Source organism: Epinephelus lanceolatus, chromosome 7, assembly GCF_041903045.1.
Source record: "Epinephelus lanceolatus isolate andai-2023 chromosome 7, ASM4190304v1, whole genome shotgun sequence".
Taxonomy (NCBI): Eukaryota; Metazoa; Chordata; class Actinopteri; order Perciformes; family Serranidae; genus Epinephelus; species Epinephelus lanceolatus.
In genome coordinates this window covers 25,175,514-25,200,734 of record NC_135740.1, presented here as the reverse complement: position 1 = coordinate 25,200,734, position 25,221 = coordinate 25,175,514, and the positions used below count along the sequence as shown (strand labels likewise).

The 25,221-nt window shown below is 41.9% G+C and overlaps 1 protein-coding gene across 7 annotated transcripts; it reads left to right on the top strand.

Moving 5' to 3' along the window:
- Nucleotides 1–510: 510 nt before the first annotated feature.
- On the top strand, nt 511–24,733 carry LOC117260794 (catenin delta-1-like). Of its 7 annotated transcripts, none has more exons than XM_033632897.2 (21): nt 511–657; nt 5,852–5,975; nt 7,837–8,000; nt 10,601–10,669; nt 10,771–10,890; nt 11,082–11,341; nt 12,360–12,641; nt 12,777–13,017; nt 13,131–13,353; nt 14,455–14,647; nt 14,763–14,880; nt 14,985–15,138; nt 15,373–15,390; nt 15,732–15,800; nt 16,869–16,996; nt 17,229–17,379; nt 17,583–17,775; nt 18,307–18,503; nt 19,144–19,185; nt 19,290–19,357; nt 22,944–24,733. In XM_033632897.2, the coding sequence occupies exons 3-21, from the start codon at nt 7,842–7,844 to the stop codon at nt 22,950–22,952; spliced, it is 2,694 nt and encodes an 897-aa protein (XP_033488788.1). In that variant the 5' UTR covers nt 511–657; nt 5,852–5,975; nt 7,837–7,841; the 3' UTR covers nt 22,953–24,733. The 7 variants fall into 7 exon arrangements, with proteins under 7 accessions (XP_033488788.1, XP_078025494.1, XP_078025496.1 ...); XM_078169368.1 differs by lacking the exon at nt 22,944–24,733 and adding an exon at nt 19,667–19,770; XM_078169370.1 differs by lacking the exon at nt 15,373–15,390.
- The last annotated feature ends 488 nt before the right edge of the window (nt 24,734–25,221 follow it).

The window sequence follows — 25,221 nt, the reverse complement described above, 5'->3', positions numbered from 1 at the left end:
CATCCCTAAATAGTCCAGTGGTGAGGCATGATTTATATAAATCAAGTGATTGCAGAGGCTGTTTGCCATCAATCTATTTACATGCGGAGGATGTGGTGGTCACTGGTAGTGGTTTGATGTGCCAATAGTTTTGTCGTGTTGGTGAGGAATGCTGTTGTTGTACTTCCCCAAGAAATGCAGCTTCCCCTCAGGCCATTGTTCTTGGGCAATCAATGAAATGACATCAGTGTGTGTATATGTGAGGGAGAGGGAGCGACAGACGGAAATAAATGGGAGGAGAGAGGAGGCGGTGGGTGGTAGCCTATTTATTCTGCAGCAGAATTTAAATCCCCCTACTCGTTTTATAATCATAGGCTCGCTCACTTCAGTCCCTGTGTGTTTTATTTATATTCCCAATCCAGCTGCTGGCTGCTGAGTACCTGTGCCAGTCTAGAAACTTCTGACAAACACCTGTATGAGAGAAGGAATTCTGCGTGCGCCATCTTTACGGTAAAGCCGCTTGTTGATCCCGCCCTCTCTGTGATAGAAAACTCGGTGATGTCGCTTCGTCTTTAACGAGCTTGACCCAGAACCCAGGAAAGGAGGGGAAAAGAGGGGAGAAAACACTAAAAAACGGAATAGTCTGAAAGGGGTCGGGACAGGCTTTCCACGAGCAAGGTGAGTTAATTCATAAATGTTACAATATGGCTCATACAGCGGGGGCCGCGGGTTTTTTTTCCTCAGATAGTGGGTGCACTGCAGCGTTGGCAAGGAGTGGTCACATCATCGACAGATCAGCAACACGACTCCCCAAGGCTAGCGTTAGCTGACGGTGCTAACGTTAAAAGTTCATACCGTGACCCCCGGGCCTGTTGTCTACCGTGCACACTGTTTTAACAGGTGAAAAAGAGTCGTTGATACCAACGGTTAAAACCGAGAACGCCGCCTAAATTAGCTTAAAATGCCGCTAAGCTAAACACGAGCTAACTTGCGGCTAATCTGTGTTTGCTATGCTAACGTTAGCCTGGCTGTTGGCACCGCTCTCGGTCGGCTATGTGGGTTATTGTGATGCTAACGTAGCAAGACAGCCAAACCAGGTCATGCGGGTGCTGAGCGAGCATTATGGCCAACTGGGCTGATTTGATCTCCAGCATTGTCATTTATCTGGGCAGTGGCGTTAGCACAAGCACCGAGTAACTCAGTGCTGAAATACGCGAGTCTTTGTTCGTGAGAGTCATTTTAAACCAGCGTCTTATTGTTACTGCCTCTGTGCTTTAGCTAACGCTGCCAGCTCTGCTCGTCGCTCCTGCCCTAGATTGCTGTATGACGTTAGCAAATCAATTCACGACAGTCTGTGGGGTTTTGTTAGATAAGGGAAATACTAGCTGGTGGCGGCTCCAGAGGGAAATGTTTGGGTATAAAAAGTCGGTAGCAGACAGTTTTATCAGCTTAGCAGATAAGTAGATTTTCACACTGCGACGGTTATCATTTGTAAGGAGCCCCGGAGAGGACAGTTTAGGTTATGGTAATGCAAACCCCGCAACTTGTTTGACAACGCATGTATACGTTGAGCCAGTTTTGTGTATTTGAGTCCGTCCAAAGAGTGGTTGTCTTCCAGTTGCAGTCTGTCACATGGGCTGGGAGTCAAAGTTTGTCCGCCTGTGAACCTGTTGGGTGGGTCCTGTGTGAACTTGTTGTGGTAGGAAAATGCCTGGGTGGGGATAACTGTCAGCTTGACTGTGAACAGATAAACTAGTTAGTTTTCCCCTTGTAAACATTGGTTTTATACAATTGCCCTCCCTGTGGGCCTTAGGACTATCTTGGTTTAAGTTTACACAGTATGGCTGTAGGTATCACTGGGTCAGGGCTTGTTTAATGTGCCTCAAGTGCCACCTCTAATAACACCGTGTGTGACTGTGAACAACACCCAGGTATCAGCCTTTCTTGTTCACTTGTCTCCTAGACAGTGTTTGATTGTTGATGCATGCTTCCAACGGCGACTGCAATTGTGTCTGCCCTCTTAAGGTGTGCAGGTTAATCCACAAAGGGCCTAACCTGTGTGTGTTTGTCTACGTGCTTGCGTGCATGTTAACATCATGTGTGTATGTGTTAGGCGGTAAGTGGATTAGCAGACTAAAGCTTCAATCCCATTACAAGCCACGCTCAGCTTAAACCAGTGCCGGTAGCATCACACTAACTTATCAGTTAATTGCAGTGTCCCTTACTTCGAGATACGTGAACACATGTGCTTTTTGACAGTGAGTGTGTTGTTTCAGTGGGAATTTTTGCCGCAGATGGCAGGTGTAGGCGCTTATTGCATTAACCAGAGTTTCATTAAGTCGACAAAGGCTGTATTGTTGGTTTCATGTGTGTATGATTGCAGATGTCTTCTGACGGAGTTGAGTGAGTCATGCTGACTGATGGCTGCAGAATCAGATGGAGATATGTGACTCGTGGTGTGTCAGGGCTCCATCAGATGTTTGAGGGGTGTGTGTATGTTGTTGACTTTAAGGCACTGTGCTTGACTTCTTGACCATTTGTTGGCCTTGTGTTTGGGAAAGCCAAACATAAATCCCCATCTGTGCACTTTTGTTCTTTCACCTTTTTACAGCTTTTTAAAAACATTGTGCTTGGCTGCTTACAGTAACCTTTACATGTCTTAATATACATGTTTAGTGAATAAGGGCTCAGAATCAGCATGTATGACAAAAATGCTTTCTTCCATTCTTAGTTTCTTTGTGATTTCTAATAATTTTATGTTTGCATTTTGCTGTTTTTCTTCTTCTTTTCTTGAAGTGGTTTACCTGGACATAATTTGTCATCTTAGAGAAAAACTAGGGTAGCAGCTAAAGATTATTGTCATTGTCGATCATTGTGCAGATTATATTCTTGATCAAATGTCAGGAAATAGTGAAACAACTTCCCAGAGCCCGAGGCAAAGCCTTGCTTGTTTTGTCTCAATAAACAGTCAAAAACTAAAGATAATCAATATAGGAGTAAGAAAAACAACATATATTAACATTTTAAAAAATTGGAACCAATTAATTGTGCCACTAGCTTTGACGTGTCAATCGACTTCATTGTTTTAGCGAGAATGAGGATTCGGTGGTTAAACTACAGGAACGAAACAAAGTGTTTTAATTTATCATTAAAAAGATGTGATGATGTGGCCACATAGGTTCACAATTATTGCTTCTGATAGGTCATGAAAGCAGAACAAAAAACAGCAGATGGAGAACAATATTAGCAAAACAGGAAGTTGTTAGTGGTCGTGTGATCAGCATATTGACCATTGGGGATTTTCACCACAAAAACTTCCTCCAACCATCAGGTGGTTTATTAAAGTGTCCATTCTATAGGCTCTCGCGGTTTTGTGTACCAGCAGTTCTGTTGAGGAAAATGGTTTTTGTTGAGCTCAGCTAGCCGCTGCATCCCTTTACTCATCTCTGATGTCGAATCCATAACATCCTGTTTCTCAGGAAGTGGGAAAGAGGGGAGGGGAGAGGCAATTGGACAGCACTGATTGTTTTCATTGTTCAACGAAACTCACCGCTGACTTTCAAGGCCAAAACTAACAGCTGTGAAAGGGAAAAACGGATGGAGAACAGAAGTCACGAGTGGGTTAAGGGCAATTTTAACTTGACCCCCTCTAGACACAGACAAACACAGATGCACTCGCACTCAAATATGTCCAATAATGTCCTCCTTGCTCTCCAGCTCTTCTCACACTTGCGTTCATGCTCTCGGTTTCACAAACTTCTTATTGTTTCACCAACCTCCCGGACTGACAGCTGCAAATTCCCTCCTCTGACTGTGGTTAAAACACAGACACACACACACAGAAACACACTTAGAATCACATTCCCAAGTACACTTGCCAAGAAATATCAATCACAGTTTATAATTTATCTTGTATGAATGACAGTTGCACTCATTAGTGAAACAGGATAGTATGTAGCATGTCAGTGATGATAATTTGCTCCGTTGGAGATAACATGAGGAGTGAGGCTGTGTTTACATGTGGCTTAAAATTATGGAATGATGCCAGATGAAAAGAGGGTAAGATAAACAGTTTGTGTTTGGGTTATTGCAATTATGAACTTGCCTTAAAATACTGCAACAGTACAGTAAACACACATCTCTAAAAGATTATTAGCCAGTGTCCTGTTAAGGTCGTTCTACAGTGGATGAGTGGGTGGGCTGCTGTGCTGAATTGGCAAGAGACAATGCTAGGAATGCAAGATTGGCTTTTATCTTTTATTCAGCACTCCTTTCCTTATCTCAACCCCCCCATCTTACGCTCCAGCTTACCCTCTTACTCTGTCTCTGAGTTTTTCACTGTCTGTTTTTCTCCTCGTTTTATTTGTTTGCAGTCCTGTTCATCTCCGTCTGTCTGTAGTGGGTAATACCAGCCCTGTCCTGGCTATGACCATATAAAGGCATGAGTGGTACAGGACAGCAGTGTGTGATTTGCTCAGGTGGGAGGTTATAGCTCTGGGGCGCCACAGCCATTAAGCAAAGGATAGTGTGTGTGTGTGTATGTGACATCATGTCTTCCTGTCAGCCAGCCTTATCCCGCATGCAAATCCTGCTTTTGGTTATGACAAATTCCTTTGTCTTGTGAAATGAGCCTCAGCCACTCCTTGTTTTCTCATCAGGACATCCCACTTTCCTCCCTTTTTTCCCACACTGGGCACACCCCGAACTGGAGCTTTTTTAAATAAGCCACAGGTCACATTCGTGTGTGTGAATGTGTGTTAGTCATTGGCAGACGTACAGGAATCGACGCAGCGGTTGCAGGCTTCATTTTACTAGTTAAAGGGTGTTGTAATAGTCTGTCTATCACACAGTCATATCACCATGTCTGTCTTTCTTTTTCTGTTTACACAATCTGATGCAGGTGAAACTCTGCGTCATTCGTCACCCTCTCTCAACTTGAAATCCTATCCTTGTTAACACCCTACCTGTTGTGCACAAAACACCTGCTGCCTGAAATATAAATGCAGGTCCATGTTTGTTGCCCAAATTGCTGTGGACTTACACTCCGGATTGTCAGAGGAGTATGTCTGTGCATGTTGGTGAGACACAGAGAGGCTTTGAGAAACTGAAATCGGGTCGCCCCTCCTCTACCTTGTCCAACCAGTTACACAGGTGTGCGTGCGCGTGTGTGTGGGTGGTAATGCCTGTGTTTATTCACCTTTCAAACCAGGGCCGAAGAGGAGCCGGGTAGCTGTAGCGGAGGGGTGTATCAACAGATAAGAGGATCCGAGTCTCCACTTGTTTGGCTCTGCCACAACAATGTCTTTCTCTCAGAGCACAGCCAAGATAACAAAGAGACGTAGGGGGAGGGATAAAGAGGCAGTTAAGTTGAAAGAACATGAGTAGCAGACTGACGGAGATAGGCCAGAGGTAGATGAAGACTGATTAGAGAGGAACGGCTGGAAGAAAAACTGAAAAAAGCCAGGTTAAGAAGGAGAAGAAAAGCATGAGCTGATATGAGAACATATGGTTCTTGAAGGATGTTACTATCTCTAAAGCCCTCTTTCTGTTTTTGCTGACAGTCAGTGTTCTGTGGCCCAGAAAGAGCTGCAGGTTGGTCAACTTCCCACAGCTTGCTGCCGTGCGCAGGCCAAATGTTGTGTAAATACAGGGTGTGTCGAAAGGCTGAAGCTACTGTATGTCTCTGTCTCTCGCTGTGTTTTTTTTTTTTCTGCTCGCAAAGCAAACACAACCCCGTTAACACACTCGTATGGTATTCTCACTATGTTGCTGTTTTTCAAACCGAGGTGCCTTCATTCTTCACTAAAATATTTCCCTCTCTTTCTGCTTATTATTTTCCTCTCTCCACCTCTCTGTCTTTCTCTTTCTGCAGTCCATTCCTCCCTGTTTCTGGGCTTGGTGGTTCGGTGACATTCTACCCATGAGCAACTAGAGCTCAACCTCTGACCTTGGTGTGATCTCTCACCTCTACTACCAAACCACGCCCACAGGTTAAGGTGTGTATCTCTGATTTTCTCTGAAATTGAGATTCTTTGAGAGTGTGTTTGTGTTTTATTCACAAAGACAAGTATGCAGCTCTCCTTGGATTGAATGTGGTGTGTTGTGATGTTAAGATCCCCCCAGAAAGTATGAAAGGTGCTTCTCTTCAGGTGATAGGCCGCATCCTAGGGCTGCTCGATTTAGCTCACAATTATTTATTTATTTACTTTTGAAAACATGCTTTAATTGAACTTAAAAAAACTCGCAGTTGGTTATTTTTTGGAAATAAAGTGTCTACATTGTCTAAAAAGTCACAAAATCTAGTGGTAAAGTCACCAAGTTAGCAACACTAATGCATTGCTGTGATGGACAGGGGTTGGCAGCATGGACTGGATTTATAACACAAGACAAAACAAAAGCATCATTTCGAAACGGAATGTGCCACAATAATCATTTTATCTCAGTTATCTTGTCATGATCTTTCAAAGCAAAAATCGAAATCGAAAATAAAACACCCAGCCTTATCTCATCCTCTTTGTTCTTACAGTTTGTTGTACACTGCAGATCTCTGTATCACCCTAAATTATGCTGCAGATGCAGCCTGTGCGGATAAAACAGTCATGACACCAGACTTTTGGGATTTAAAATCGGTGGTTTAAGTTTCAATTTGTGATGTATAAGTATGGAAAATCCAACTAAACATTTCCCCCATGACTTTGTAAACCACATTAATTGTATATCCATGAAATAAACATGTTTATGCAAGTGAGACAACCCATATTCTTCTCAAATGTGGAGAAACATGCAGTGTTTCCTTTAAAAGGAAGTTTGCTTGTAGTGTTCTGGCAATGCATCAGTGCTGTTTTGCTTTGCAAAGACTTCACACTGCAGAGGATTTATTTTCAAAAATCTTAATCTGCCTTCTGTATGTAAGAATGTTTTTTCTGATGTGGTGTCTGAGAGGGTGAAAAAGCCCAGAAAGTTATTCCATGCATGCCTTAAGTGGTAATAACTTCATTGATCTGCATGCAGGGGTTGGTGGTCTTGAACAATGTTATGTTGCAATAATCTCCACACCATCAGGATCAATATGTTGCAGTATTAATGCTTACTACAAAAACCCTGATGGTAAAGACTCTCCCCTCCATTATCACTACTATTCTCACGCAGTGTTTTGCTCATATTGTGTCTACTGTCAGACCTGAAATTTATAGTATTGTGTCATGTGAATTATGCCTTTAATGACACTAATGAAGTAGTTTAATATTCTGCTGCATTTTCTTTTTACGTAGCGCCATCCTAGAATGATTTCACAGTTGCACTTACAGTTAAAAGTGATGCATTCAGAACATTTCTTGTGATGCAGGTTTCTTCAGTGCTGACATTTTCCGGGTATTCCTAAAGGAGGCATGAAATTGGAGCAAGTCAGCCACTTTTAAAGTCTCTGTGTGGGGAAAAAAATAAAAACTTGAATGAATGAGTCATTATACCATGACAGGTTTTCAAAGGAATAGATGTTTTCCACAAGAATCCTGTGTAAGTTGGGGAAATTTTTTTTGTCTGAGTTTCAGACACAAACATGTCCTTACAGTTGCCACTGCTGTATAATCATTATTGAGTTCAAAGGAAGTGTTGTGCAATCCCAATGGTGTCAGTTTCAAGAGGGCATCTCAGTGTCAGTCACCAAAGCAAAGCAGGTGACTCAGAGAGGATAAGGTAACCCCTAGCCCACAAAAATCTGCGACCATCGGAACTTGCTTACTTTATATGGAGAGGTGTGTCTGTGTTTTTGTTAGACACCCTCCCCCTGTGCTGTAGTGTGAACGAGGCTGTATGGATGTGTGTAACGCCCCCCTCTCTCCCCTTGGGGCTGTGTAGTGTGTATGGAGCAGTGTGAGAGCGCAGCGGCTCTGCTGGAGTCGGTCAGGGAGCAGGAGGTGCAGTTTGAACAGCTGACCCGGGCGCTGGAGGAGGAGAGGAGGAGAGTGGGCCTCCCCGCAACGAGCCCCTCGGCCCTGGGTCGCCCCCTCCCTCACACACAGGTAAAGCTCCCCAACAAAAAACTCCCCATCCAGTGTCTCTCGTTGACATTCACTTGACGTCCAATCCATGGATCATGATTCTCTCCATCCATCCATCATTCATCCCTTCTCTGCCTCCGCCCGCCTCCTCTCCACCAGCGCTCGGCCAGTTTGTGTCCCTCTACGTTTCTTTGCATCATCATTGAAAGTCTTTCTTCACTGACTCTGTGTCTCTGAAGTCCTTCTGCCATTCGGCCTTCATCTGCAAACACATCAGTTCGCGCCTGCATGTAGATCCACAACTTTTAACATGCCTGAGATGGTCATCACACATTTTCTGCATGCCTTTACTGTCACTTACAGGATACACACTGACACACACATATACACCTTTTGTCAGCCCCCACTGTGGCATCTCAGTTATTTCCCTCTCTGTTCCAGCATGTCGTGGTACAGAGTGCGGTCATCTGTTATGCATGTCGCATACTCCTGCATCCATTGTGGTTTCTTATTCACCATGAAGAATTTTGTCTTTGTGTTTTCCTTATTTAAATCATTTATCAAGCCCCTTTTTGCATGCAATTATCTTTTTGTGTGTTGAACATCCATGGTATTGCAAGCCATTTGATGAAAATGTGTATTAAAATCACTGGTATCTGTTACGCCCTGTGCTACATTATATCAGCCTTGTGGCCTGTGTTAGGATTGGGCGATAAGATGATATACACATGCAGGCTGTGTTGTTGTGTCTACCATCAGATGTGCTGGCATGCCTTCAAAGTTGCATTCAGTTCACTTTAGTTATTGATTAATGTGCTGATTATTTTGGAAGTTTATTTTTTGTCACAGAGGATATAAGAAAAACACAAATGTTTAAATTTGAGCTGTCAGAACTGTTAAATTTTTGGCACTTTTGCTTCAAAAATAGTTTAAATGATCAACCAGTTGTCATAAAAGTAGCAGATTGATTTCCTGTCAGTAGACTTAATATCAACAGACAAACAGTTTCAACACCAGTTATTACCACATCAGCTGTCACTTTACTGTCTAAGGTATTTAATTTGCTGAGTGAACTAAGGACAGACATTCATAACTCATTATTTTATCCACAGTTTCTCAATTGATTCTCCATTAAATTTACTGTATTATGATTTAGATCTGTTTTGCAGGTAAAGGTCAGCTTCCCTGTCTTGGGGGTTTTAATGCTCTCAGGTTCCCATCAGAGCGTGTTTTGCAGGTTGCTGTGTCTTTTACTTAATTGTTGCTAGGCAACAACTGAATCACCTGTCCTGAACTGCTATTTTGCTGTGAAGTGAGCTCACAGTACTGTTCCTAAATATGAATAAAAAAATGGACAACATAGCTTTGATTGAGGGTGAGAGGCTCACTTGGCTTTTTAGTTTACAGCTGAGTTATTTTCTTGGACGTGGTCCCACTGTTGCCTTCTTGTCCCATTTTGTTGTCTCTACCAAATGACTTGACAATCAGATACCGGTAAACTTTGCTTAGGTGCCTGAAGGCAGCAGTAATTAACAACAGAGCCATTATCATTAAGACAAAAGGTCGTATTCTGTGTCGTAATCACAGGTTGACATTTAAGCATGTCTTCAAGCCTTTGGCATTGTACACTGACCGCATTTGAAATCTATTCCTCAATATTTTCCTTCCATTAGGGCTCGCTGACATGGATTAGACATTGTGTTTTGTCTCTTTGAATCCTTGAAGGTGACTTATTTGATAATGTGTATGGCAGCTGGAGGATGAAGGCTAAGAAGGCAAGAATCTTTGCTTTTGGCCTTGTGCGAACTGTGCATGTTTTATTTCTAAAAATAATCATGCTGATGAAGATTCTTGTGCTTTGCCAACCTCACAGTATGAGCATTTTTCCAGGACCGTGACAGGGTTGTTGGTAAATGAGGTGGTATTATAGGAAGGGCCAGCTGTAGAGGAAGCATGCCCTCCTTGTTGTAGAGCAACACTTGCACTTCCCCATTGCTTTTTAATAACAGCCCTGCCTCCTTGTGGACATTATATCAAGTGCAGTACGACATACTACTGGAAACTGAGTGGGAGTCAGTGTTTGATAAGGTTCATGACATTGTTTTTTCTTGTATTAGTCAGTAGTGTCAAAGAAATACTGAAACTGATAGTAACCCAGTGTGCTGAAACGGCTCCTGGGAAAGAGTTCCAGTATCTCAATTACACAGTGATTCAGCTTGAGAGTATTGCTGATAACTGAGGTGGTTATGTTGCTTAAAACCGAGTGTTACTCAGGGTTAGGTAGAAAGTGTCCAAGTTATACAGTGTGACAGTCATTGGTTATGTAACAGAATACAGCAGGAGGAAGTAGGGTGTGAGGATGAGTGGCTGCACTCCAAAATGTCCTCCCTCATGTCTGGCAGTGATTCACAGACCATAAACATGCAGGGACAGTTTGGTCAGCAGTGAATGTGCTTCAGCAGCAGTAATATCATCTGGGAGGTTGTAAGAAAGGAGACAGCACTGGTTACTGGGAATCATGCCTTCAGCCTCACTTTTATGTACTGATAAAGCAAAAGTGTATGACATTTAAAATTTCTACAATACAAATTTCACAGCTGGGTCTTTCTCTTTTATGTCAGAACGGGCGTTTAGGGGATGCAGACATAGAACGGCTGAAACTGACTGACTCATATATAAACGGCACACAGGTATGTTGTAGTTTATTAAGTAAATGTTATTTTTTCTTGTATTTATAGCAGTAAGTGTTAGTGATTTAAGAATATTAATGTGTGATGTGTCTGTGCTACAGTACAGAATGGTGGACCCTGCACACGGCGCTCTCGATGAGAGCTACACACCAGAGGACGACTCCCAGGAAGTGCACTCAGTCTTCTCTGATGAGGGAACCGCACGGCGGCCAGACAATGGCGTAAGTGATTATGACACATGTGATGTCATGAGACTTTTCTGCAAAGGCTTGTCTAAAGAATCAAGTTGACAGTTAAAATTTTAGTGGTACAGATGGATTCATTTAGCTACACATCCAAGGATCTTAAAACACTGCATTATTCTTTGCCATAATATATTTTAATACATCATTCCCATCTCGCTCTGCCTCAGATGAAGAAACCAATCTCGCGCACAGTCCTGCCTTCTGACTCGATGTCCATTGATGGGGGCTTGTCGGTGCCTGGTATGGGTGGCTATAGCGCCACACTGGACCGTCCTTACAGGCAGGCTGTACCAGCAGACTACCCCACGGCCACAGTGCCCAGAAACTACCACTATGGTCCTGTGGGCTATGATGACTACCGGGGTGGCCCACCATCGGAGGCATACACTAGCCTGAGCAGGGGCTCGCACATGGACGAACGCTACAGGTACAAGACCCCTTCACAAAGGAGTGCTGTGAATGTTTTCCTGTGATTGTTGTTAAAACTATCTGAATATGTTGTCTTTATGCCACTAGGCATATGACGGTAACAGAAATTTCGTATTAGATATCAATACCAGTGAAATTCCACAATTAGAAAAAAGGCAATATCCCATGTACTTAAACAGATACTCCTTTATTGAAAACATTTAATTTAAATTTTATTATTAATCACTGATGACCTTTCTCAAATGCGAAGTTCTAGTCTATGTGGGTTATGTGAGAAAAACAGAAACGTGCAGAGTTGACGCTCAGTGTCTTGTCAAACTGCTCGTGTTTGTATTACTGTGTTAATATGCAGTGGCCATTGAAAAGACAGGCAAAAAAAAAGGCAGAGCCTCCACTGCAGTCTCACTTGTACTTCCTTTGGCATTTAACGGCAGACTAGAACACTTGTAGGCGTTAATGCTGCCCTGTCGGGCTCTGAAGAATACAATCCCTATCATACTGGAAAATGGCGAGTACCGTCAGATTTTCAGCATTTGAGCTTAACTTGGTACCAATCCCCATAAGCCAAACTGTCACTGTAGTTTTTTGGGTTTTCATGAGTGGACACAAAAGCGTAATGCATCACATTTGTACATCTGTTGCACACAAACTGTTTTATGAGTTTATGAATACATGCTCCAACCATGTTTGGATCATTTACACCAGAGTTTGAGCCGCTACAGTTAAACCTCCGATCATTGTTGTTTAAACAAGATCTGTAACTACAACTGCAATTCTTACACAAAACAAAATAACACTAAACTCAAAGCACTGTATATTTGCTAAAGAGATTTATTGATGTTTCAGTTCCTTTCAACGTGGTCACAAGAATATTTCCTCCATAAAACATTGTGGACAGAGTGGTTTAACTTTGATGTCCTTCTTTTGTTTTTTCTTTTTATGGAAAAAGTTAATGTAATGGGATCTCATCTCACTTTAACAACTCTGTTCACTTCCCTCGTTCCCTTTTCCCCCAGGCCAGTTGACGGCTACAGGACCCTGGACTCTGGCTACCGGGCCCCAAGCCGTCAGCAGCTTGACCCATATGCAGCACAGCCCCAGGTGAGCCGGGGGATGAGGGCGTTGGGCTCAGCTTTGGAGATGCGATATGGCCAAGGCCACTACGCTCTGGAGGATGACCAGCGCAGTGTGGGATATGATGACTATGGCATGGGGCCTCCACCCATTCACCCTGGGGGCTACGGTACCATGCCACGCCTAGGGCCTGGCCCTGCTGGTATGGACAGACGAAGACTCAGGTAAAACAACACTGATAATGTATATCATCAATATGTCACAACGTTCCCTGCTGAGCTAATTTGAAACATTTAAATTTGGTTCTTGAACAACACCTAACAAATGTTTCTGTATTCATCTCCTTTGGCGACATGCAGGAGCTGTGAGGACACTTTGGATGGTGATGTCGGAGGAGTTGACCCTTATGCCTGGGGTGTTCCCATGACGATGGAGAGGGGGAGCATGGCTTCACTGGACAGCACACTGAGGAAGCCTCCTCCCTCTTCATGGAGACAGCCTGAGCTGCCAGAGGTCATCGCCATGTTGAACTACCGTCTGGACCCTGTCAAGACCAACGCTGCCGCCTTCCTCCAGCATCTCACATTCAAAAACGATAAGGTGAAACACTGGTCACAATAAAATGCAGAATTACAGTATTTAACGGATATTTATCTTTTTGTATTGTGGCGATTTGGCGATTCCTTCATGTGAGCTTGATTATTTGTGTCTAGGTGAAGTCGGAGGTGCGTCGCCTAAAGGGCATCCCAGCCTTGGTGTCAATGCTGGACCATCCCAGCAAGGAGGTGCACCACTCGGCCTGTGGAGCACTAAAGAACATTTCATACGGGCGAGACCAAGACAACAAGATCGCCATCAAGAACTGCGATGGAGTGCCTGCTCTGATCAGGTTACTGAGAAAAACCCACGACCAGGACCTTACCGACACTATCACAGGTATCAACATCATGTGATAATCACAGAGATCATTTGTGGGGAGTTTTTATGTGTTTGTGTATATATACACATATATAATTTTAATGGGGGAAATCGAGTACTGAATGCCTTGAAAATAGCCCCTTTTTTAACAAAGTGCTTGAAAAATCCTTATAAGTTCAAACAAACTGTGTAACTCTGTCTTGTACTTTTGTTCATCACGTCATTATAATTAATTGCACAGAATCATAAATCACTCTGCTCTTCTTTTTTCAAAATCTAATGTGTCACCAGCAGTGCGCTCTGCCTCTTCTTTCTTCCTCGCCTTGATGATGTCCCGCCTGTCATCGTAGTTCATTTTTACTTTGCTTTACTCTTAAACCCCCAGCAAAACCAGTAGGGCTATGTTGGCATGGTTAAACTTAACATGACTTAATTTAATGAGCCAGCTTTTTGCAACAAGTTGACAATTCTGTCTGATATCAGGCAGGTGCAGCAGGGTCTCTACTTTTTCTCACCATGTGCAGTCAGTAAGTAGGTGTAGGGCAGGCATGAGGACACTGCTCACCCAGTTGGAGTTCAGTTGTTGTGATTTTCTGTGGTTATTTGGATGCTTTCGCTCTGAAACTTCCTCTGGATTTAAACTTTTTGAAGTGCCAGAAAGTGGTCAATTATAGTGAAAGCACAATAGCTCTCATGCCATTCAGGTTTTGTGAGGATTTTATACAGTAATGCCTAAAAAGAGCGTGATAAGAATGAAAAGAGAGACATTGATCACATCATGTGTTTATGTTTTATAAATATATATAATGACATGAATTGTTTACTTTGAGTAAAGTCATTGAAAATGACAAAATAGTGCTTGAAAAAGTACTTGAAAGTCCTTGAATTGTATTTTATAATGTCTTTATGAATGTACCATTGCCATAAGCTCGTGTTTAGGTCATAACAACCGTCACATAACATGCTAATATGTTTAAGTATTGACAAAACAAAAGAGAAGAAGAAACACAAATTCAATAGATGAGACAAAAGGTCTCACTGAATGTATTTTGTTATTTAAAGGGCCAAACTGTCATTTTTATTGCAGTGATAGTAACAGTATTTATTATATTGTCCCAGGCACCTTGTGGAACCTTTCATCCCACGACTCCGTAAAGATGGAGATTGTGGACCACGCCCTGCATGCCCTAGCTGACGAGGTGGTCGTTCCCCGTTCTGGCTGGGAGCGAGGGAGCAACGGAGGAGAAGAGAGCTGCAAACCACGCCATCTGGAGTGGGAGACCGCCTTGACCAACACTGCTGGCTGCCTTAGGTACGCAGAGGGATTGATGGACTGAAAGCGGAGAAAGTCGGACAAGGAGAAAGAGAGACTATTTTGAGAAGGAAACATGCAATTATGTGCTTATATGTCTCCCTCTGTCTAACAGGAATGTGAGCTCAGAACGAAGCGAGGCCAGGCGAAAGCTGAGAGAATGCACAGGACTGGTGGATTCACTCATGTACATTGTTCAATCACAGATCAACCGCAAAGATGTGGATAACAAGGTACCTGTTTGCTTAAGTCACACTTAACCCCATGAAACCAAAGCACCTCTCTTACTTAGTCTCCAACTTTGATCATCTTAACCCTTTTTCTCCACCTGTTGCAGTTGGTGGAGAACTGTGTCTGCCTCCTGAGGAATCTGTCCTATCACGTTCACCGTGAAGTCCCCGGTTGCGAGCGCTATGTAGAGGCCACGCCCCTCAACCAGGGACCGCCCCCTGCCAACAAAGGTGGCTGCTTCGGCTCTCGAAAGGGCAAAGGTGAGTGTCAGACAGCTATTACAGCTTTGAGTTCCACTGTGTCCGTGCAATTCGCTGTTGAAAGATGGGCATCTGCTGGTGGCTTTGAGCTTGTTGGTGGTGGAAGCACCTGTCGCTGTTTTTCACACTCTACCACTGTTTCCCTCCTTTTCCTCTTCTCCTTCCTCTTACCTTTCCCCTTCCATCTTTCTTCCCACCCTCCTTCTCATCCTCCTCTCTCTCTGCTGTGTTTAGATGAGTGGTTTTCAAAAGGTAAGATTCTCCTCATTAGTGTTGGTGAACTTTTGAAAGTATTGACCACTCTGTCATTTCTCATTTAACTAACGCAGAACAGTACTTGGCTAAAGAAACAAGAATAATGCTGAATTTACATCAAGCTCATGAGCATGATCACCCGATGTCACGCAGACGATACTGCATGTTCACAGTGCCTGTTCCACTGGTTGCATGGTCGCATTTCACATAACGCTGTACCAGAATAGAGGACTGAGGATGTCTGACTGCTCATCTCAACCAGCTTCACATAATCCGTGTTACTTGTTCAGCTCAATCTTTCATGTTCTCTCTCCTTTTTATTTCATCTCTTGCTGCAGGAAAGAAGGATGGAGAGGACGGGTCTGCAGAGCAGATCGACATTCCAAAGAGGACAACACCTGCCAAAGGTATGCGTCTCTCTTTTCCCTTCATATCATTTATAATTGATCAGATAAATAATTGATCAGTCCCAAAAGTAGCTTAAATGCTAAGGTACAAATCACCTCATGCCCCATTTAGCACAGTTTGTAACTTTATTTGCTACTGCTAAACACAAACAAGATAAGATAAAAATAGAGTTCTGGACTAAGGACCTTTGTCACCAGATATCTACATTAACTTTTGTATTAGTCTGGGAAATGGATTTCTGGGAAGCCAGCTGAAAATGTTAATGTTTACTTAAATGATTTTTCCTGAATTTCGTGCCTAAAATATCAGCTAAGTTCCAAACTAGTGGATAATAGAAGGTTGTTTTTTTTTTATTATTATTAATTTTAAGCTTAAAAAGCTTTGAGGTGTTGAGGCTACAGTGTGTAAAATGTGTCCTAATTACAGGGATAAATGGTTCCGGTTAAGTTTGGACATTATCAAAATACGAGGTCAGCTAGTAGAAGTAGTTTTTGGTATCTGATTTATCTGTGTCCAGCTTAAATGTTGAAGTTTGTCAGACTCTGTAAATCTTAAGATGGACGACATGACAGCTTTTAAAAAGTGAAGCCAAAACATCTTGATGGCTCTCTGATGGCTGGCTGCATTTTAGGTCATAAACTCTTCCCCCTCCACGTCAGCAGATGAGATGTGGGCAAAACTAAATGATCAAAGCACACGTCAAATCAGTTTTCCCAAAGATTGTTGCTGTCTTTTTAGCTAGTTCTTGTCACGCATTTGTGTGTTCATGTGTTTGTTATTTGATGCTTTAAAAAGGGGGTGTGATGTCATGATTGACAGCTGTGTGTGTCAGCCAGTGTGTTCACAATCAAAGGTGCTGTGGGTGGAAGCTTGATACCACAGCTCCACTTCCTGATCACTATTGCGCAGACTCTGGCCCAAAATGACATCACCAGCGCAAGATGGCAGCACCCATTTCTGGGATATTTTGGCACTTCTATGCAGTGGGAACAAGCGGAGAGGCTTCGTCCATCTTTATATACAGTCTACAACTTAAACTAACACCCATCTCTCTCTGCCGAGTTCAGGTTACGAGCTGTTGTTCCAACCAGAGGTGGTCCGTGTTTACACATCACTGCTCAAAGAGAGCAAGAACCCCTCGGTGCTGGAGGCTGCCGCTGGTGCAATTCAGAACCTCTGTGCTGGCAGATGGACTGTAAGTACCATTTCTTAACAAACTTGAATACTGCTGTTTAAAAAAGGGGAAATTTTTAGTAGTTTTTCAGGTGTTGTCTAAATGAGAGTTTTGGGTTTGTTGAAGTAAATTTAATCTGATTCGTTAGTTGTGATAAAGTCCATGACACTGTCTCGTGAAGTTACTCTAATGAAAATGCTGTCAATGTAAAATAATATTCATTGCTCTCTCTCTCTCTTCGCTTGTTGTTCAGTATGGTCGGTATATCCGGGCTACAGTGCGTCTCGAGAAGGGTCTTCCCATGATGGCAGAGCTACTGGCTCATGGCAACGACCGTGTTGTTAGAGCAATGTCCGGAGCCTTGAGGAACCTCTCCATCGACAACCGTAACTGCCAACTGCTCGGTAAGGATGTTGTGTTATGCAATGAGATGAGCCACAAAATACTCTGTCATACCCTTCTCTCTTGCTGTATATTTACATTTCTTCTAAATGCAATATTTGATGCATCTTGGAAAGTGTGTGCAATTATTTGGACTTGGATTTTTAATGTTTGCATTTGTATCACTCAAGATCATTTTTCTTACCTCACTGTGTGTCTCCTGCAGGTTTGCATGCAGTGCCTCACCTTGTGGCCAACCTGCCTGGAGGCCAGAGTCAGTCTGGGCGAGCTCTATCAGAGGAGACAGTGGTTTCTGTACTGAGCACGCTGGCTGAGGTGCTAGGCAACAGTGTGGAGGCAGCAAAGACCCTCAGAGCCTCGCAGGGCATTGAGAGGCTGGTGCTCATCAACAAGGACGGGTAAGTGTGTTCTGTAAAGTGAGCTAAGAACACAGTTAAAGAAAGTGCTTTCAGTGTGCTTTCATAATTTAGAAGCTATGAATGCAGCTTGTAGCAAACAGTGTTGGATATGCGACAATGCTTTTTATTCTAGTAAGACAGATAAAACAGATACTTTGGCAGTTTATAATGAAGATATTCCTTCTGTTATGGAGCCACCCATAAATACATGCATGTAATATTTATGAAAACATTCTATTGAAGATTATTGAGGCTTTGTGAAAAAGCAAAGCTAAAATGTGAACATGTGTTTTTGCAACTATCCAACTCCTGTTCACTCAGAAGCAAGATTAATTTGCTTTAAATAATTAGTTAATCGCCTATTTTTGATAGTTGTAGATGTTAAATAGCTCTAAGTTTTTGAGAAGTCAAGGGTCTGACTGTTTGTGACGGGCCTAAACTGGCTTTCAAAGACAACTGTGCCAAAATATAAAGCAAAAACTACACCTCTGGTAAATGTGTGAACATACAGTATCTGTGTGTATCTTACAGCAAGCGCTCAGAGCGTGAGGTTCGGGGGGCCGGCCAGGTGCTGCAGCTCATCTGGGCCCACAAAGAGCTGCGCAAGCCTCTTGAGAAAGACGGCTGGAAGAAGACGGACTTCATGGTCAACCTCAACACCACCAACGGTCCGAGCACCCGAGCCAACGGCACCTATGAAGACAGCACCACACCACTGCTAGACAGAGGTCAGTGAACAAGAAACAATTTATAATTAAAGTTGGAGTGCGGGACTTTTATATGTAAATGCCTTGCCAAATGAGTTCACGCAGAGAGATGTGGTGTTGGGCGTCTGGGGCGACTTAACTGTGAAGGCGCACCAGAAATCATTTTACATCAACCGGTCAGAGCAGAAGGAGAGTAGACTAATTTATTTGCTTCTTTTTGTGTTGTCTTTTTCTGTTTGACACTGCTTTTTGTTTTGTTTTCTCAATACGTCATCTGCATATTTGTGATACTAATGTTTTCTTCTGACACTGCATGTTGACAGTTTGACATAAAGATATTTTTGTAAAACAGGAAGAGGGGAGAGATGATAGCAGTAGAGCAGTAAAGAGAAGTAGATTTGACGTTCAGAGGAAGGATTAATGTCAAAAAAAGACTTGGAACAGAGCGCTGTTTGGGGTGGGGAGATGTGTCGAGCTCACCTGCAGGCATAAGTCATAAGCACTTGTTGACAGTGTTTGTGCAATTACTGTCACAACCAGACAAAAGTCACGCACTCCAGCTTTAAAATTTTTACAACAGTGTTGAGAGATATTTAAAAAACTTAGAAAAAAAGCTTAGACTGTTTAATTTAACTTGTGATTGTGTTTTGCTTCATCTCAGGAGAGAAGAGGGACATGATTCCACTAAATGACCTTGGCCCGGGTTAGTACATTTATCATCACTGCTTTATATCAATACTATTTCATCAAAGTCATAATGAGATGTGGTCTGATTTAATCCTCATTGCTGTTGTCTCATTTTCTCAGAGGCCTACTCTACACTGGACCAGAGGGAGAGAAGACACACTCTGGACGAAACCACAGACACTTTACCGGTACTTTAAATCTTTCTCACGCTCATACCTGTAATGTCATGTTGGACTGCTCACTTAACGACACTAACCCCTAATCTCCTGCACCACTGTGAATATTTCCTGACTTAAATCTTTTCCTTTGGCAGCCTTTAAAACTTCACAATTACTGACATTTTTCTTTTCTCACACTCACATCTCTCCCTCTCCCTCTCTCTCTCTCTCTCTCTCTCTCTCTCTCTCTCTCTCTGTCTCTGTCTCTGTCTCTCTCTCTCTCTCTCTCTCTCTCTCTCTCTCTCTCTCTCTCTCTCTCTTTCTCTGGTTGTCTCTCAGCGAGGGGTGTATGGGGGCAGAAAGGGCTCCTTGCCCCTGTTGGACTCCTACGATGGTTAGCCCTCCCCCCCTCCCCTCTACCCCCCTCTGCATGTAACAGCATGGTATGTCCAACTCACCTCTTGTCCTGCATGGACTCAATGAGCACTGTTCCTTTGCCTTATATAACCTCAGACCCTGGTGGCGTACTAAAACACTTGAGTTCTGCTGTACTGATATTTAACTATACGATTCCCTGCTGTGATGTGTACATGCTGGTATAGTATGCTGCAAGGTGCTCCTCGTACGTTGTCGTCCATGCAGTCTGTCAGTGTAGAGATAAACCTAAAGCTGATAATCAAGACGTAAATCCTCAGAATAATAACTGTTGTATGTGCAGCAGTGTCGTCACAATACCAGAGCTTTGACTATAATCCCTGTGCTAATTTTAGTATAAAAATGATCATAATTTCTTCAACACAACATCGAATGCATAGTGTAGTCTGTAAGTAACACTACACTATGCATTTGATGTAGTGTTGTAAAACTAGTCCTTAAAACTTGTCTTAATGATCTTTGTAACTTTTGCCAAAGAGATTTTAACATGACACTTAGTGTGATCTTTGACCTCTCAAATAGTTGTGCGTGTCTTTTTATAGTGGCAAAAGCCAGAGTGGACTTACACTCACTTTAGGAATGTGTTGTAGTGTTTGATACTGTTGACATGTTGTGAAATGTTTGACTAACTTTTGGACTCATCCTGGATCCAAGTTTCAGCTGCTCTGTCCTTTGTCACCTGTTGCCAGTAGTCTAACATTTGCATTTCAGTGCACTCTTGTGGCTCTGCAGGGTATTACAGCCGCATATGTTCGATTTTGTTTTTTATGGCCTGCCTGCCATCAAGTTACTTTACAGTAGTCTGAGAATTATTGTTATGCAATAAAATAAACTTGTCAGAAGAATGATTAATTGAGATTTTGGGAAAATTAGTGAATGCAGATGCTTTTATTTGGAGAAGTAGCTCTGAAATAATAATCTATTATTGGTACTTGCACTAATTTTATTAACAACAAAATGTCACTTGGTCAGGAAGGTGGATCAGAAATCTACTTGCCTCAAATCCATTTTTATTTGCCCCCACATAAATTGTCTTACTTGTTAGCAAAAAAGACTCAAGTTAATTGTCATGAAAAATGACCCCGACATGACTGCTCTATCAGACATGCTGTAGAAGGAAATTTTACATTACTGAAAGCAAGGACAATACTGAGCTACTGTATGTATGAATGGACTTAATTCACTAGAATTCACACAAGAAAAAAACAGTGAAATTAAATTACGATGGTTACATTGTCACTATGTAAAGTCCGTTTTTTGGACCCCAGTAAGAATAGCTGATGCAGTGCTGTAGCTAATGGGGATCCTAATTCTATGGTAGATACAAGCAGCATTTCCTCTAGTTAATGCTGAAAGGCACAAGATTTTTGGACAGATATTAGTTAGGGCAGGGAATCACAAGAGGCTCCACGATATGATATTACAATGGTAATGTAGTGTGACAATTCTATTGCGATTCTAAAGGATTTGCGATACGCTGAGTATTTTGATAATGTATATATTGTGATTTATTACCTTTTTTAACTGCAAATAATGTCCCAAAAATTGGTCAACGTGTGTTCTATCTAATAAGATAAAGTTTTAAGGGTTAAGTTTTTCATTTCAATAATTTTTATTGCAGCAAAAATGTATCTAGTAGACTGAAAAGCAATTTGTTTTATTATTCAAATAGACTACCAAAGGATTTATTTGTATTTGCAACATTAAAAATCAATAATTGTTGTCATGTGCTGAAACAGTATTACCAGACAAAATATCACGCTACTATGCTGTATTGATTTTATTTCCCCCACCCCTAATATTAGTGCATATTTTAATTCAGCGTGTCAAAGGATACATGTGATTAAATTCAATAAGTGGTACAGTTTTTATCAAGCAAGGCTGTAATAGTAGCCTGCCTGTAATTTTAGTTACTGTCCATTAATGCCAGTGTGATTTACTAATGTCTTACAGGGAAATCTAATTAAATTTATGTCAGTCTCTTATTTTAAAGGTTACAATAAAATTCAATACCCGTTTCGAACTTTTTTTTTTTTTTAGACCAAGAATTTATTGGCATTCGTATGTATTTACACACATATTTTTGCTTACATCTGATTCTTCTTTGTTACACACAAGAAACCAAAGTTATACAAGAAATGTATAAACTAAACAGTTGAACCAATAACAGTTCAGCAAACAACTCAGTCTCGTTGGATTGTTTCTAATATTCCTCTGCACAAATCACAAATACACTCGGACACTTCTCCTAAGACAGCACACTTTAACAGTGTTTTACATTGGCAGATTTAAGTATGCACTTATGGGAGCCCATCTTGTTCTCAAAGTGCCCATCTTAAGATGAAGGTGTGCTGTTATCTTCTCCATTACATATACCTTCTCCACTCTCTCATGCCACTGAGGTATAGTAGGAGGAAGTGGTTTAAGCCATGATAGAGTTATCATCTTCCTGGCTACTAATAGTAGGACATGCAATAGATACAGCTTCCTTTTTTCCAGTCTTCCCTTAGGGACCCGATTCAAACTCTATTAAGTTTAATTTTAGATATTATTACACATGTTGTTCCTATGGTCTACGATGGTTCAGAAAATATTAGTTAACATGAACATCTCTCTCCCAAATCCAAAAACTAGAGTGCCAAAACTCAAATTTGTGATGTAATAGAGTATAAAGTCTAGAGCTGCTCCATGGACGATGAATTGTGAAAGATGGTATAGATGACACTGAGAGCACCCAGAGGAATGTTGTGAGTGTATTGGTACATTTCTGTTTCAGGACTGAGAACACTACAACAGATTAAAGCTCATTTGAGTATATGTAGTCTATGGATCCCCAAATTATTCTCCCTTTCATTGTCTGAGGAGCAGCTCCAGACTTTATACCCTATGACATCACAAGTTTGAGACTTCTCTGGTTTCTGGCTTTGACAGAGAGTAACTCATGCTTACAGATATTGATTGAGGCCATGGAAATGACATATTGAAGTTCTTACTTTAGGTGGTGTTCCCCTTTAACGTCTGGTTATTGTGACGGCACTACTGTGCAGTGTGCCATACTTATACCACATAGTGAGTCTCTGTGTTGCCTCCATGTTTACCATGCAGATTACCCACGTTTTGTGTTGTCGTGTTCACGTTTTGACTCGGTTTTAATCAACGTAATTTTGCTCTGTTCCTTCAGAAAAACTGATAGTGTGCATCACCCAGACTGGGCCATCCCTGCCCTACCACTGCTACTGAGGAGAGAAGATCCAGATGCACAGACTCTCTCCCCCTCCCGTCTCCCCTCCCCTCCCCTCCTCTCCTCTCCCTCTCTATCACCACACAGATGGGATTACAAGATGAGGGTTAGCATCCAAAGAAAGTGGCCATGTTGCAGGCAAAATGTTTCATGCAACACACACACTTACAGATACATACACACCTACTTTTTACAACTTCATTCAATTGTAGCAGCAGAAATATATTCAGTTTTTAAATTATAACTTTCCTGTAAAGGCAATCACCTTTGTTGACAATCATTTAATTCTGGTGTTGTCATCCTGCTTTGTTTTTTCTCTCTCTCTCTCTCTTCTTGCTATTGTCAACATTTTGGTAAATTTTTGTCATGCCAACGCCCGCATCCTAATGACGAATTTGTACGTAGACTTCTATGTAGGGTATATACTGTATATAAAAAGAAAATGGGGATGACTGCATTAGTTTTGGCTCATTAATTTAAATTGTCCCTTTACAGGGATCGTTGGGAGGTTCAGGACGGACCGACAGAGCGACAGCCACCATGTAGATTGAGAATGTTGTTTATATAGGAGTTATTTTCCTGTCTAGAGTTATTTTCTCTCAGTTGGGATGAGCACAGGTGTAGACAAGAAAAGGGCAGGTGTGTGTATATTTGTCATACAGGAAGCCTGTGGCCGTGAGTGTGTGGAAAATGGACCTCGGAGTGAGTGTGTTTGTGTGTGTGTGTGTGCACAGATCAGACCCCTAAGACCACACGTTGATTATTTCATCCGTTCATGTTGCTGTTTTTATAGTGTGCTCCTACTCCTGTGACAAAGCTTTGTTTTGTTTCGTTAGCTTTTACGGACCAATCGCCTCCTTTTGTGTTTCATACCGTTATTCGCTAACTTTTTTTTTTTTCCTTTCTCCTGAGTGAAAAATAAAAAAACTGAGCTGCTGTTTTTTACATTTTGATGTGGGTTTCACCAACGACATCAGTGCAGCAAATCAAATTTGGCACTGAACTATATTTATGAAGCTGGGAGCATCGTACACTACCAAACCACTAAAACATTTCCTGCTTCTGAAACCATTCTACAGTAAAACATTCACACTATAGAAACAGTCTATGCTTAATTTAGACATTAAAGAACACTTTAGGAGGGTCTCTTTGACATAATTATTGTCTATTCTTTAAGAAATCACTACTTGCTGTGTGTTTTTGCAATATAAACGCTCATGTTGGCAGTCTTGACGTGCCGATTTACTAAAAAGAAACACTTTAATATGTGAGGCTTCTTCACTCAGAGGAGACTCAGACAGATTTGGGAGAGATGCTGACTTTTTATTTAATTCGCTAGGTGGACATAAAGCACATTTTGGTCTGTGTTCCATTTATTTCTACCATTTTTGTTGTGTTTTTTCCACTTTGTGTCAGGTTTGTTTGTATTTTATTTCGGGTTTTGTATGTATGGGAGCGGTGGGTGAGAGCATTATGCAATTTGTTCAACTTTTTAGTCCCCAGTTTTACTCCTGAGTTGTTTTTAAGGCAAAAGAGACCAATCATCGTTGTTTTGTTCTTTTTTTGTTTTTTACTCTCCACACACAATATATTTGTAATGTTGCCTATCCATGTAAAATTATGATGTACCATTCATACCTGCCTTGGCTCTGAGAAGTTGCTTTTTTCAGTAAAGTATGTAACTGGTAATACTGTTGTTTTTATAAATAAAGATCTTTTCTTAGACAAGATTTGGTGACGTGTGATTGATGTGGCTGTGTGGTGAGGTGAGGAAGGACTGCTGTATCATGTAGATAAACACGTCTAATTAAAGAGAGGCAGTCTGTCCGCCGCGGTAATTTCATCCCTGCACTCTTGTTAAGGCAAATGGCAAGCACACAAACTCAACACTATGTCAGATACTCACTCTCTAACATCAATGTGCTCCATTTTGGATGCTCATAACTGTCAAGGCTCATCACGTGTGAAGTCATGCATGTCACCAGGCCTGTTCTTTAAACTCACTACAGACACGTTCATCTCCCAGTCTGAGACTCCAAACTGTGGTCGGGTTTTGTGTCCATGCCTGCGTAAAGCCGATTAACTTTCAAACACGACGTACAGCTCAGCATACTTAAAGACTGTTAAGTGTTGACGTTCTCAGCTTTGCTGTCGTCTCCAGTTACACATGCTGACAAGGAATAGCTGCTGCGTGTATGTATGTGCGTGTGTGTTGTTA